Raw genomic sequence first — 15617 nt, 5'->3', positions numbered from 1 at the left:
CTATCAAAAATTGTCAATCTTTTTATATCATTTGCGATTTTTTTTGATGTTTGAGTTTATCTGACTGCCAGGATGTTTCAAGATTAAATTTGATAAAACATGATCGCGCAGGAGAGAAATACGTGCTGAAATGACATCACTAGTTGCGCGGCTGCCTGTCACTCATTATAATTGATATCGGCTAATGTGTTCAAATTGCAGTGGTACGTATTCCTATTCAGCCGGTCTCTTTGTCGAAGCGCAACTAGTGATGTCATAATCACATTTTTTTTCTGATCTGAGTGTGTTAAGAGTGATCAAGTTTTTTCGATTTTAATCTTGAAACATCCTGTCAGTCAGATCACCTCAAACATCAAAAATAACCGCAAATAATAGAAAAATATTGATACTTTTTTATTAAATCGACTAAAATTGTGTATATGGTAATCTTTAATAGTTGGCTGCATTTCTTATGATGAACCATACCAGCTCTTGTAACTCTGAGCTAATTCTCTTGATTTATCTCTCAAGAGTCCTCATCTAGCCATAAACAGCGAGCGCTGTGTGTCTAGGCGTCTCGCTTCAACAGTCTCGTATTGTGTAGTCGACGCTCAACATGTTCTGCTGTATGCTCGCTTGTTGCTCACAATACGCCTTTTGTTAGTGCAAAACTATGTCAAAATAAGAACAATATAGCTTTAGAAAAGCTTATAAACAGCCGGTATAGCTAGTCAAGAAAGCAGAGAAGTGAGTGTTGTTTTACGAGATGGGTGGTGTGATGATCGCCTGCTGGAATTGTTTAGCATCCATTGAAAGTGCTCTGTCATCTATTAATTGGAAGGTAAGCAGCAGGTAGATAGTTTTATGCAGTAGCTGTGTTTGATCCTAAAAGGTAGTATATGTTTGATACACGTTGCAGTTTCTAGAAATATGCTTACAGATAGAAAGCATTATGTCATCTTTCAACTGTAAAGTAAGTCAAAACTTTTAGTTTGAGGCGCAACTTGGGTTATTCGTTCCATAGAGGTGTATTAGTCGCTGAGTATATATATTGGTGTACTGTTATCTAGTATAACAGGTTGGTACTGCCGGCTATTAATTGTTTTTGCTCAAACTAGTATAATCGATGTGGCTAAAAGTGTGTTTACACCAGGATGGTTCACTGGCGTTGCATCCACAATGACAAAGTCGGTTTTGTATAAAACGAAAAATAGTTGTAGAAACAGTTTCATCCCTGTCGCCAACACAAAATCGGTGAAATTCTGCACCCTATGTTGGTCCGATTTTGACGACCATCATTAATAGAGTGCAACATAAAATGAACTAATCCTATCTTGCAATGGAGCTGGAAATACAATGGAGATAAACTCTGTTCTCCCAAAGGGAGAGTTAAAAGAGCATTAATAGCATTAAGTGTGTTTTGAGGAAAAATGATTTGAAGTCAATTCTAATTAGCATTCACTAGTTACCCTAGGACACTTATATTTCGCTAGTATTTAGTTTCGTGAGTAGCATACAGAGTAAAATTTCGCTGCAACTTAATTTCCCAGCTCTGATGAGTGCGAAAATATAGTGATGTGAAAATAAATGCAGTGGAACAAACATAATTAGATTCCTCAGGTTCGGTTCACCGTTAAGAAAAAAATTGCAATTTGGGACTAGTTTATAATTTTGAACTGCAGGTAGAATGGTGTGGGCGAAATCGACAATGGAATTTGATCGTTTGCTGCCATTTGTTTCTTGGACTATCGATGAACAAAGCTATTTAATTTTGCGTTTTCGCTCGTTCGTTGTGATAGTTTAGTTTCGCACATGAAATTTTCGCGAAAGGATGACTCCGCGAAAACGCGAAAGTTAGATGACGCGAATGCATAAGTGTCCTAGGGTACTATAGTTATTACTCATACATGTACATGTACATGGCATGTAGCAACAGGGTGACACTATTTTGTGATTATGCTTGTAAGTGGTTAGAATGGAATGAATATCCATACATTCCATTCTATAGAAGATTATAGAATGGAACGTATGGAGACTATAGAAGACTATAGAATGGAATGTATGGAGACTATGGACGACTATAGAATGGAATGTATGGAGACTATAGAAGATTTTCTACACTCAAAGCTATCAGCAAAAACAAAACTTCGGCAAATCTTCCTGGTATATTCAAACCTTAAAAATATCATTTTTTAAACAAATGGTTGTGGACATGCATATAGAAAGCCGTTTTATGGCTTGCATTTTGTAAAAGCCCTAGATAGATGATCAGAGGTATTAGTGTGCTAAATATTCCAATTACAATACAAGCTTTCCTCGAAGTTCAGCCTAGCGATCATCTCCTTGTGCTTGCATTTCAACCTGTTTGAAAATGTCAATAAGTTTGTGCAGGTTTACTAGTAAACTAGTAGAGAGTACATTGCTAACGGTGTGAAGCGCTGCATGCGACGACTACCACTCAAAGGCGAGGCTAAGGTTTATAGTTTTCTATACAAAGGTGGTCAGGCATGTTGAAGACACTGAAACAAGCAATAACGATCAATAGCTTTCAATAAACACCGGTCTCAAGGGAGTGTTGTTTGCCTTTTGCTAAAAAACAAACAATAGTCAAAGCAGGAAATCTCAAACATATTTGTGAAGTCCAGGCTAAAAACAGCTTTAAAATCACACTTTCAATTTATCATGGCAATGGCAACAGTTCCCTTTAGTCCAGATAGCGAATTGCGATGGTGCATATCATCGGCTGTCACACACAGATCAGGAGAGCCTCAGCTGTCACATGCAAGATGAAAAACACAATCAAGCTGCTAGACAATCAATAACCTATTAACTGTCACTAACTAGCTGTACTTTCATATAGTCCTTTACTCGCTAAGGCTCGGTTCTTACCATGCTATTGGTTTTATATTCAAAATCTCACAGAACCTAATAAGTTTTCATTATTACTGAATAACTATTATCTTATTCAAGATGTTTCAATGATATAGACACCATACAGCAACTACCTAACTAGAACTTGTCAGAAATTAGGCCATTTAACAGTTAATCTTTACCATTTTACCACTTCACCAGATCATTACTGTTTGATATATTACCCCTAATCCTTAACCAAAGGCTAGATTAAAGGGGTGTGAGCTTGTTTTCTTCAGGAAGACTGTCTACATCATTTGTAAGCTGTGGTAGCAGGTTGCTGTTTGTAGTTGACTGTGATGGTGTACAGAACTTAATTCCACAGTTTCTAAGGGCTACATTAGAAGCCACTGTTATTTGGATATTAGAAACCACTATTATCTGGATATTAGAAACCACTATTATCTGAATATTAGAACCCACTTTTATCTGAATAGTAGAAACCAATATTATCTGGATATTAGAAGCATGTGCTATTTGGATGTTGGAAACCCGTGTTATTTGAAACTGAATAAGCCTACATTTATTTTGATAATAGGCGGAACTAATACTGTATCTGGGTAATGGAACCGGCTTTTATCTGAATACTAGAAGCCAGCGTTATCTCGATGTTAGAAACCAGTGTTAACTGGTTGTTAGAGCTCGGTGTTATCAAGATACTGAATTTCCTTTATGACTACTGAGTTTCTGAACATTACTTGTCTCTATGATAAAAACTGCTATTCTCATATAAATTTCAATTTGTCTCAGTTAATTATAATGAATTATACATTAGCTTCGCATAAGTTAACTATGACAAAAGTGTTATCCTAATATTTTTGTTCCAACAAAGTCTACCGCAAATAATGAAGTTATTTATCTAACGAAAAGAATACCTAAAAATGCATTTCAAAATGAATTTGATAAAAATTAGACAACAGCCAATTGATTCTAGGGTGCTTGTAAGTTTACTCTGGTTAATTCTAAAATACTATTCCGGTTGTGCTCCGGTGGAAAGCTGCTTTAACAGGTGCTTTGCGGCTTGCTAGCTTGCACAATTGCTACTGGCTCGCTGACGCAGCCGCTACCCACTAGTGGATATAGTTGCTAGCTGACGCAATTGCTAGTTGCTGGCAGGTGTGTCACAATAGAGACCTTTCAGCTATTAAGAATAAACAAAAAAGTTCCTATGTTAAAAACCACTTCTGCATATATGCAGAATTGGTTTGTAACATAGGAATGAATAATAATGATACAAATGATAATTCTCACATATAATCTTACATTAATCTTACAAATGGTTGTTGTAAATGTGAAATTAATTACAAATTACTAATTGGTTAGGTTAAGAAAAAAAGATATGTAAGCTAATACACAAAGCAAGCGCTGATAGGAACTTTTGTGAAACACGCATTTAATGGACGAAACATTCGGCTGTTGAGGAAAGAAAATAGCGCTTGTTAATATACTACTGTATATCGCTATTGTAATAAACGGGAAATAACAAAATGAAAAATATTCATACAAAACATTATGTTTTAATTTGAACTAAAAGCAAGAACGTAAAAGGATCTTTTAATTATTTTTAATGTAACAAAGATTTTGTTTGTATTTAATGATTGTGGAATGCAAGATTCTTAAATCATAAGTCAAAAAACATAATTTAGCTGGGAAGAAGTCTTCTGAGCAGCTGGAATAAATTAGTAGCGAACTGAATGTAGATGTAAAATAAATATGTAAACTACGAAATGACTACGCAACGTACATACATCTTTTGGTAACTTATATTATAATCTATTTACATATTATAACATATTATAATATTATAACATATTATAACTTATGTAATCAGTACAAAAAGGCCAAATTTTAAGTTTGAGATAAATTATTAGCCCTCAGGGAAAAAGCCGAAGAAGCATCGTGTTACATAAACTTAAGGCTCAAAATATTTCTAAACAGAGGCATCGCAACGCGTAGGCGAAGTGTTGAAATAATTAGCATGCGCATTAGGTATGGGGTATATGACAATGTTCTAGCCTCAGTGGTAGAACATCCGAATAACAAACTTGTTGATGCGTTCGCGGTATTAGTCGCGAGTTCATAACCATCAGAATGCTGAACTTAGGAATTATACCCGGAATGCAGATATATATATATAGAATACATATATATATATATGCATATATGTATATATATATCCATATATATATAAGCTGTATATGAATGTTGTAATTATTTGCCATTTTTAGTAAAAAATATTATTACTTTTTGAAATAAATCACAACAAAGTTTTTCTACAAAAGTTATTGTTATTAGACCAATCATTAGAGGGTATGGGAAACATATTAGTAGATGTCACCATCATATAATATCTTCATAATATAATTGCATGCAAACTCACGCTGCCTTTGTAGTGCAGGTTGTGCAAACATACTATTTACAGAAGACTCCAGAGTGGCAGACAAGGTCACACGTATAATCTGAAGATAGCCTCTTCAAGTAGCTCATATTTATGTAACGTAACGCTAGAAAGATTATTTGAAGGTCAGCTGATATGCAACATATGTAGATTAGGGTCTTCTAGCCACCAGCTGTCAGCATATCAGCATAAATGTGTGATATAAGAATTTTAAGAGCTTTGAGTATTAGCAATCGCAGCATATTCGGGATACTGCTAAAATCTAATTTGGACTTGTCTCCCTTGGATGTAGAGGGAACATTAATGTATGTGACTTCTTATGAACTATTGTTACGTTTTATGTTTAATTTGTTCTGAAATATGCTTTCCAACTCTGCTGGCAAGATAGGTTTGCAGCACAGCATAGAGCTAGATGCCTAGATCTGTGCATTCAAGAATGTCCAGTACTTGAATTAGACTGTTGGCCAAGACATTAAAGTAGACAATTTGTCTCTGATTTCTCTATGTATTTGTTTCCTTTGCTGTAAAAATGTTTTGTTGTGAGTTTAGTGTAAAAAATGTGCTTCTTTTTGTAATTTGAGCATTTTAAACTTTGTAGATTTAATTTTAAAGCTAAAATTAAGCTAAGTGAAGCTAAGTGAAGTACGTTAAATTAAGTTAAATTATTTAGTTGAACAAAAGTTCTCACTAAGCTACATTTAATGTGTTTGAGGCACTAAAGCAAGTCAGCCACAATATCCTGCTGACTCAGCTGCATCTTCAATGACCTCATGACCTCATAAGGTAACGGTTTAAGAGGTATCAAATTAGAGTCGGCATTCAATAAATTTGTTTGTTTAAAATAGTATTTTTACTGTAATGTTGGTCAAAACAAAAACAGTGATTTTGAACCGACAAAATCATGAAATATTGGTGTATTGTAATATAATGCACTGTAAAAACCTACATAGTTTTGCACCCAAGAAGGATCTAATTGTTGCATTATTCAAGGTCATTTATCAAATGAAATTGTCACTCAACGATACGTTACTTTTTACACTAAATTGGTTAGTAAATTTGCATTATCAACACTGACTTGGTTAGTGCATCTGCATTGTTTGCATTGACTTGGTTAGTGCATCTGCATTGTTTACACTGACTTGGTTAGTGAATCTGCATTGTTTATACTGATTTAGTTGGTGTATTTGCATTATTGCCACTGATTTAGTTTGTGTATTTGCATTTTTGCATTAGCTTTATTAGTGTATCATGTTATTTGCATTGATCTAATTTGATAGTTTGGAACATATTCTTTGATCTTTGAACTTGTAACTTCACAGAAGGCGACAACTGCAAAGACTTATTTAGCAAAACATTTTAAGACACGATGACATAATCTCTGCTGATGCTTCAGCTGAAGTTCTTAGAGTTCCTTGTAGTACTTTGGTCGGCATTCAGAAATAGTTTATTATTCTAGCTGTCTTGAAAGTTATCGGTGTTGTTAGTTGCAGTAGCACTCTGTGATGAGAAATCACATCGACCTACTAGATTAAAATCTCAATGGGATTACAGCTAATGGGCTTCACTTTTCCTTCAAAACTTTTGTGAAGTTTTGTGGTCATAGTAGAAATGGACATGTTATATAATGCAGTAAAGTCTATACAACATAATATGATGGTAACATTTTGGAATTTCAGTAATTTTTAGAAATTATTGAATGGACAATTTTGCTTGTCCAACTATTCCATGATTCTCAGTGATAAGCAACTCTGAGCCATTTTAGTAATGTTTCAACATCTTTTCGTATTTGCTGCTTCATATTTCGCTTTTTTTATATAAAGTACATTATTGTTTTAAATCCCTGTGCTACATTTGTCTGTATGTTTGTATGTCTGTATGTTTGTATGTCATTATGTAGGTATGCCTGTATGTCGGTGTGCATGTACACCTGTACACCTGTATGCCTGTATGTCTGTATGCCTGTATGTTTGTATGCCTGTATGTTTGTATGTTTGTATGTCGGTATGCCTGTATGTTTGTATGTTTTTATATCTGTATGTCGGTATGTCTGTACATCTGTACATCTGTACGTCTGTACATTGGTATGTTTGTGTCTGTATGTCTGTATGTCTTCATTTAGGAATTGCAAATTTAGTCATACCCATCTCAAAACCTTTTACCAACTCTGAATGAAAAAGTCGGGACTAAGGGCTCTATTTTTAAACGCAATACTTAAATGAACCAAGCAAACAGTATGTTCCATGCCTTGAATAGATTGAAAATTGCTTCTACTCAAAATCTCAGAAATGGTAAAATCCTGGCGCATTTGACATCATTTTGCTAAATCTGTGTGAAAACACTCGCTGTGAAAGCATTATTCAACTTCATAAAAATGCTCACTGCTGATGGTTCTGAATCGGTAATACTCGACTAAGTTCTCCCCGGTGAAGGTGAAAAGATTTCAGCACATTTCAGTACACAACCATACGAGTGTTCGCTAACAAAATTTTCTGCTTACTCATTATTGTATCTGCTTGACCTTTGATCTATACATCAACATTTACATTTCAAGGATCGGTTGCTTGTATGAGGATGACGAAATTATTACTTTTCAGATCTGTTAAATGACTACACATAAATTGAAAAGTGACCATAAGCGAGGGTACTTTGTTTTATTATGAGGAATGCATTACAAATCTTGAAAAAAATCTAATTATTGCAACTCTGAATCGTTCCTACATAAAGGCACAAATTTGTCAGCAGTAGGCAACTCCAAACCTAATTGAGGCTTTAAAACACAGTAAAACAGCACCTTAAACTTGTCTTTGGTGATGCTTGTAGGTATTAAAGGAAGGCCGAGTGCAAAAGGGTTGCATGCTGTTTATCATAATCTTCCTTCTCCTCTGCACAATATTATACTACACAGACTTCCGCATCACCAATACACCCTCTTTACTATGTGACTGCAGAAGAACTTCTAATAGCTACATGTGTAGAAAACTCTGCAAGACATCACAGATGTCCAATGGAAGCGTAAATTCTGTAGATTACACTTTAATGCTGACATCAACACCCACTTCTGTAAAACCAACTTTTAATAGATCAAGAAAAATAAAACCTCAGAATGACAAGCTAACAATGACGACCCAATCTCAGAGGGTTACTGTTCGCACTACCACTACAGGCCCAAAGGTTGTGTACAACATGGATGCCTGCAAAGGATGTCTTGCCGGAAAAGTTCTCATCGCAGTACAGAAAGGTGCGCTTACATTTATTCAAGTGTGAACATTAAAACAAGTAGTACCCTTGGCAGTCCAATGCATCATATTAAATTGGTGTGAGTAGTCGTTATCTGCATATTTATCTCCTGCAGTAGTAAGGCGGCTGAGTACAGTAGTGGTTAGCTTGATGGCCTGTAAGAAGTAAAGTCTGAGTTCAATTTTCAAGCAAGGCAAATATTTTGCTAATGCTGTTGCTGTGGTTTCAAATAGACGAATGCACACAAACCATTCTTATTATAGCAAAGTTTGTGACATGAGGATTTCTAAAGCTTTTTTTGGTTGTGATTTATGTTAAAACCAAGGCGGGGACCATTATAAAAAATCATACTGCACATTGAAAAGTTTTAATGAACTACAAAGTTACTGCATACTGCGCCGCAATGACACAATGCAAATCTAACGCTCCACAAGATTGATTGAAACTAATTTAAAATTTGTATTTTTAGTTCTGTTTTGCATGTGATGGCGGCGTTAAATACTGATGGCTGAAAACTTTTGCTGCTGCCTCAAAAACACTTAATTTAAAAATATAGAAAAAAACACTAAAAACTGTGTGATTTCTATATTTCTAGTGCAGCTAAAAATAAAGATGAAAGATAACTTTATGTGTAAATAAACACATTTAAACAAATTTGATGAAAACAAAATGAAAGCTGTAGTATTGTTAAATTTTTGTTGCCATAGAACTATTAATATAGCAATATATATAATTGCTATATTGTATAATATCATATAAAATATAATATTATATAAACTATAATATGATAAATAAAAATATATAAAATTTTGTATACTATACCGCTATATTCATAACAGTACAGCAATTACAATAAAAATATAATATTGCTCACAATGGTAGACAGCATAGAATGGTCTTGCTTGAGAAGTTATGAGTGACACTGCACTGATGTTTTTCATGACCAGTGTTAGGCAAAATATCTACGAAATCTTTCAACAAAATAAAACCTGGAGGCAGGTTTTTATCTAGGTAGTTAGCAGATTAGTTATAAACCCTTGACCTGCACTGCTGCTTATGCGCACGAATACAGAGCAATTTTGTAACATTTCTCAAAGAAATTACATCTGACTAAAATAGAGTTTTTGGTTTTAAAGGATTATTATGAGACGTGTAAACTTTGCAGCCATGATAAGTTCCTTAGGTCCTTGAGTTTGAAAGTCCTTGACATCTGTATAAAAAATAGAAGTAGAATGAGCTCAATGAGCCATACTAACTAGACCATGAAAGATGAAGCAGTTATGATTTATAATTCTGATTTCATGAAGAATTTATGATAGCAATACAAAGAGTTTATGATAGCAATACAGAGAGTTTATGATAGCAATACAGAGAGTTTATGATAACAATACAGAGAGTTTATGATAGCAATACAGAGAGTTTATGATAGCAATACAGAGAGTTTATGATAGCAATACAGAGAGTTTATGATAGCAATACAGAGAGTTTATGATAACAATACAGAGAGTTTATGATAGCAATACAGAGAGTTTATGATAACAATACAGAGAGTTTATGATAGCAATACAGAGAGTTTATGATAGCAATACAGAGAGTTTATGATAGCAATACAGAGAGTTTATGATAGCAATACAGAGAGTTTATGATAGCAATACAAAGAGTTTATGATAGCAATACAGAGAGTTTATGATAGCAATACAGAGAGTTTATGATAGCAATACAGAGAGTTTATGATAGCAATACAAAGAGTTTATGATAGCAATGCGGAGAGTTTATGATAGCAATACAGAGAGTTTATGATAGCAATACAGAGAGTTTATGATAGCAATACAGAGAGTTTATGATAGCAATACAGAGAGTTTATGATAGCAATACAGAGAGTTTATGATAGCAATACAGAGAGTTTATGATAGCAATACAAAGAGTTTATGATAGCAATACAGAGAGTTTATGATAGCAATACAGAGAGTTTATGATAGCAATACAGAGAGACATCAAATAAAATAGATTTTAACCAAAATTTAATTATGTTTGTTCAGACTGAGACATCTGTTAGTTAGCTGTTAGGCATCATATGTATAGCATAAGATGCACTTGCTTTCATGTTTGGTGTGTAATCATATATAAAATGATAAAATATGAAATAATGTGTAAGAGCTCGTGGGTTCGCGAGCACGAGTGAGCAAGAGGGAGCGAGAGCTCAAAGGTGGGAGAGTGCGAGTGTCTGTTAGTCTATGTAAATGCAAATCATTTCCACATTATTAGGCTGACTTCATTCAAACTATATACGCACATGCTCCGGGCCTTCAGCCAGGTCGCTAAAAATATTTGGTATAAAAACTCCATCTAGTTCTTGTGAACCAGCCTCTTAAACCCCCACCTGCTGGCTATCCAACTGAAAATGAAAAACATCCCGTGCACTGCCAATTGTTCATACGATAATATTTAAAAAGTATGAAGAGATCAGAACTTTATGAAAAGGCTGTTGGTTTATGATGAAACAATTTATATGTAAGCAAGTGTATAAATGCACTTGTGTGATCGATGGAACAAAATTTCTGTTGTAAAACTTAGCCTATGTAGTCCTTGAGACACTCTTATGTTAGCTCAATACTTAACAGCAGCTGCTGCCACTGATCCAAGTCAATAGTTCCTGAAAGTCCTCATAGAGTACCTATGAGTAGCTCAATGAGTACCTCTATGAGTACCTCTATAAGTACATCTATGAGTACATCTATGGCTATTACTTACCCTGATCATTCTCCATACACTCTTGTCCAGTGTTGTACAAAGATAGATTTGTCACCGGTTTGGATTCAGTGAAGCATTCAGCTCTCAAATTAGTTAATAAAAGCCCTCATTTTAGAAAAATTAAACCATCTTTGTTTTACTTTGCGTATATGAACTCTGGCTGTCCGTGAATGTTTTTTCTTATACCAAGTACTTTATGCAACTGACATATAGGAAATATACTTAGAGTTTACCATCCACATAGCATAATCAAGTAACAATATATATGTTAATTAACCAAAGCCGTTTTATGTTTTCGACAATTAAATTGTTCTGTTACTAATAAAAGGTGAAGCGTTTTCTACTGCTTTGAGGTTTTACACTCTCCTGTCTTACTATGAAAGAACTGGTTCAAGGTGCTGACTTTTTATACCATCGTAACTCAGGTTAGTTGGAGGAAGGGAAAAGCATGAGTTATCGTTAATATGTAAACATTTTATTTTAGTAATGCAGTACCTTCAACTTTATTGTTGTACATATTGACATGAATAATTTTCTGTTTTCAGTCGAAGTGCTTGCGAATTGAGTCAAACTAAAAATTAATATTTCATTTTCTTTCAACATGAGAGGACGACTTTTAGTGTTTGTATAACTAAAATCCTATCATTTGACCTGTAAAAGATAAGTTTAATGGGTCAATTTATCATCATCAGTGTGAGATGAAATGCACATCTAAAGGCACATCTAAAGGCACGGACTGTTACCATGTTTATCTTAGCTCTCTAAGCTAATCCGCAATTATGAAGGATTAAATCTACAAATTTCTCTAAGTATGTCGTATGTGTACTCATGTTTTTGTCGGTGTGTTTGTCCAGCTATAGCTATTATTAGAATCTTGTAATAAAGAATCCGTACCAATGAAGATTTGATCTCGGACCCTCCATTGACCACTCCAACACCATACCAATTAGGCCGCAGAGATTGATATCGTACGCTAGCCGATATATGTCGTTCAATGGGAGAAAATACCCAACGGCTTTACGTACTACGCAGGGTGATTGGGTAACATCCCGGAGGTGCATAACTCTCATTAGTAAGCTTATTCAAATCTTCCATTGGCAATTTGCCAGGCTAATAGCAAGTGGCAGGCAACTCCAATTACTTCTCATTGTTTATAAGCTGAATTCTAATACCCCGGCAACACCGGGAAGCACCGCTAGTCTTTACTATAATAATAGTCATGTCTGTTCATCTTTCCGAAGTCACAGTTAGATGTGAAAAAAAAAGATTGCATAGCACAGGATTTGAACTCAGACATTTATCCTATCAATCAAGCATGCTACTATCTGCATTTTCAACCACTCCCTTGCTGTGTTGCAAAATAATTGCATGTATAGTTCTTACACATGGCAATCTCTCACGGCCTACTAGACTGACAGGGTAATAGTAACATACAAATGGTTGTCACCTTTCTAAAACCTTTGGAAGAGTATCTCGAGCCTGAGATCCATCTGATACACTTATTCATATATATAGCCAAAGTTCTACCTAAAATTTGTTTGTCACAAATAATTTCTAGCACATGAAATTGCAAAAAACATTTACTTTACACATAATTTTTAATACACAACATTTGAAGCCTCTCTCAAAGCAATGGAGTTGTATAAAAGTGAAAAAATGAAAGTAAAATCATAAAAAGACTTTAAAAATATAAAAAACTTAGTTTTTAAATTAAAATAAGTAGCATTGTGTATATATGTCACCAACTTGACCTACATGGCGTATTTCTGTCACCAGCTCAACCTGCATGGTAATTATTTCTAGATTCCCAAAGTTTTAGCTGATTAAAATGGAGTTGTCTGTCCTATAAGGATGTTTATAAAAGGTGTAAACCTTGCACCTTTGTTCACCTACTTATAGAATAAAAAGATAGAAAATCGTTTTGTGGGTTATTATTACAACAAATTAAATTAATATAAATTTAATACAATAATATCATATATAATGCAATAAATATAACATAAATTCAGCTTTATACGCATTTCATATAATACATTTTAATGCTATAGTATTTGGTAAAGAGGTATTGTAGGTTATTAATCAGTTATACTGATAAGCTATTATTAGCTCCAATTTGTTATGGTTTTAATGTAAGTGGGTGAATGTATTCTTAGATGGATTGACAGATACAATACATAGTTGGCTAAAATGCCTTTCTAACACGTTGCCTTGGTGCAAAATATTAAAGTTCACGTCTACTCTACAAAGTTATTTTGTGTCAGAGAGTTTAAAAAATCCTGTACAAGTAACAACGCTTTAGCTAAAGTCACGCAACAGACAATCAAGCAGAAGATTTCTCATGGTTATGCTAACCTTTCAGTTGCCTTTCAAAAGTTTTTTGAAGTTTGGCTGACTTGGCCAAAGGTTTTTGGCTGACTTGCCAAAATAGCCGATGCTAATTGGTAGCTTCAGTAACAGCAATTAGCAAATCTACTTGGTAGTTTATCACTTTCTGCACACCAAAACACCAAACCACAGGTTGAGTTAAAATTAAATCTGAACTAAACTGGCCTAATATTCAACTGAAAGCATTTGTTAGCAAATTAAACAGCAAGCAACTTTTTAAAATAACAAACAACACAGAACTCTCTTTCATTGTAAACATATCAAAGTTACTTGCATTAGAAAAGCTTTTTATTGTCATCTGCATCTGCGTTCTATTGTCAGCTGGTAGCAAGTGCTTGTTTTTGGCTGCTGGTGTATGCGAATATAATTGAGCATGGTCTGCACATTCTATGCCGGCTCAGCATGTTGAATATAACCATCGGCTGCAAGGGAGTATGATTACTTTGGCATCTTTAGCTATATTCCTCTTGCATTTTGTTGTTTATAGAACAGGAATTACGTTCTCCTTTTTAAAAGACCATCCACAATGCTTTCTAAGTACTATGGGTAGACAACTCTTATTGGTTTTAGTCGGATTTTCAAATTTTTTATTTACAGTATTTGTAAAAAGGCCAAAGTAATCACTTTCTTTTCTTTGTCAATTAGGCAATATAATAATATAATAATATAATAACATAATAATATAATAATAATGTAAACTATGAAAAAGCAGTTATGTATTTTTGGTTTTGTAGGATGGATCTGTGGTGGTACAAGGTTAGGTAACAAGATGTCAATGATGGCTGCTGCCATAGGTGCAGCGGCAGCACACAAAATGACATACGTTTTGGTGAAGAAAGATGAAGACTGCGGCTGGATCGGTTTGCTACAGGATCTTTTTGTTAGATTCAATGAGACAGTTCCGGTCTTACCCTACTCGATGATGAAGAACTGGGAAAACCTTGGAGAATCAAGCTTTACCAATTATGATCCGATTCCATTAAAAAAGAACAATTTCACAATTGCAGGATATCGACAAACATGGAAATATTTTTCTAGTAAAGCTCAACGTACGGCTGTAAGAGACGCTTTCCAGTTCACTAAAAAATATAGGACCTACGCCATTGCCAAACTAACAGAAGCACAGCAAGCGTTTCCCAATATAACAAAACCTATTCTCATAGGGCTTCACATGAGAATCGGTGATTTAGTAGGAAACAGTTACGGCTATCAGATGGCTAACAAAACTTACTACGACCATGTTTTACAACTAGTCAAAAAAACCTACTTTGATGACTCACCCAACATCATATTCATCGCTGCCTCTGACACTCCCAAATTAGGAAAACAGATGTTACAAGATGCTCAGCTGTTGTATAACATATTTTGGTTGAATGGTTCGGCTTTTGAAGACTTTGCCACACTCTCTAGTTGCCATCACAGTATTATGAGTGGAGGCACCTACGGCTTCTGGACTAGCTGGTTAACTCCTGGCCTGACATTTTATTTCAATAACTTTGCCAAACCAGGATCACCCTTTTCGAGAGGTTTTAGCAACAAAAATTTTCATGTTCCCAGTTGGATCGCTGTAAGCTGGAGTTGAAAACTCTTTATTAACATTTATTTTGACAATCTGCATGATTTTTACATTTATTGTTTTTCCAGCAGTTTTTGTTGCTATTGGTGACATTGCACATTAACAGAAATACAGCAAGAATATATAGAATCAACAAGTTTCTAAAGAGAAAGGTTTAGTACACATTTCTTTGAAGCTGTCTAAAGAACTGCATCCTTTGATGCCTTAAGTAAAAAATACTTTACTTCCTGTATGATAGTTGCATGTTACTACAAACTTTCAACTTCAAAAAAGTTTCTGCGAATAGAAAAAAATTCAGTAAAAATAATGTACAGTGAAAAAAGTTACCAATTGATAGTTTATGAATATAAATTTTTTTAGTAATCTAATAATTCAATCTAC

The 15617-nt window shown here is 34.5% G+C and overlaps 1 protein-coding gene across 1 annotated transcript; it reads left to right on the top strand.

Annotated features, from left to right (window-relative positions):
• Window positions 1–713: 713 nt before the first annotated feature.
• On the top strand, window positions 714–15389 carry LOC137408466 (galactoside alpha-(1,2)-fucosyltransferase 2-like). Its single transcript, XM_068095005.1, has 3 exons — window positions 714–820; window positions 8108–8525; window positions 14395–15389. Exons 1-3 carry the CDS (start codon window positions 746–748, stop codon window positions 15240–15242), a joined length of 1341 nt encoding a protein of 446 aa, XP_067951106.1. The 5' UTR covers window positions 714–745; the 3' UTR covers window positions 15243–15389.
• Window positions 15390–15617: the final 228 nt, after the last annotated feature.

This window comes from Watersipora subatra, chromosome 11, assembly GCF_963576615.1.
Source record: "Watersipora subatra chromosome 11, tzWatSuba1.1, whole genome shotgun sequence".
NCBI classification, from domain to species: domain Eukaryota; kingdom Metazoa; phylum Bryozoa; class Gymnolaemata; order Cheilostomatida; family Watersiporidae; genus Watersipora; species Watersipora subatra.
This window is presented reverse-complemented; position numbering and strand designations above follow the sequence as displayed.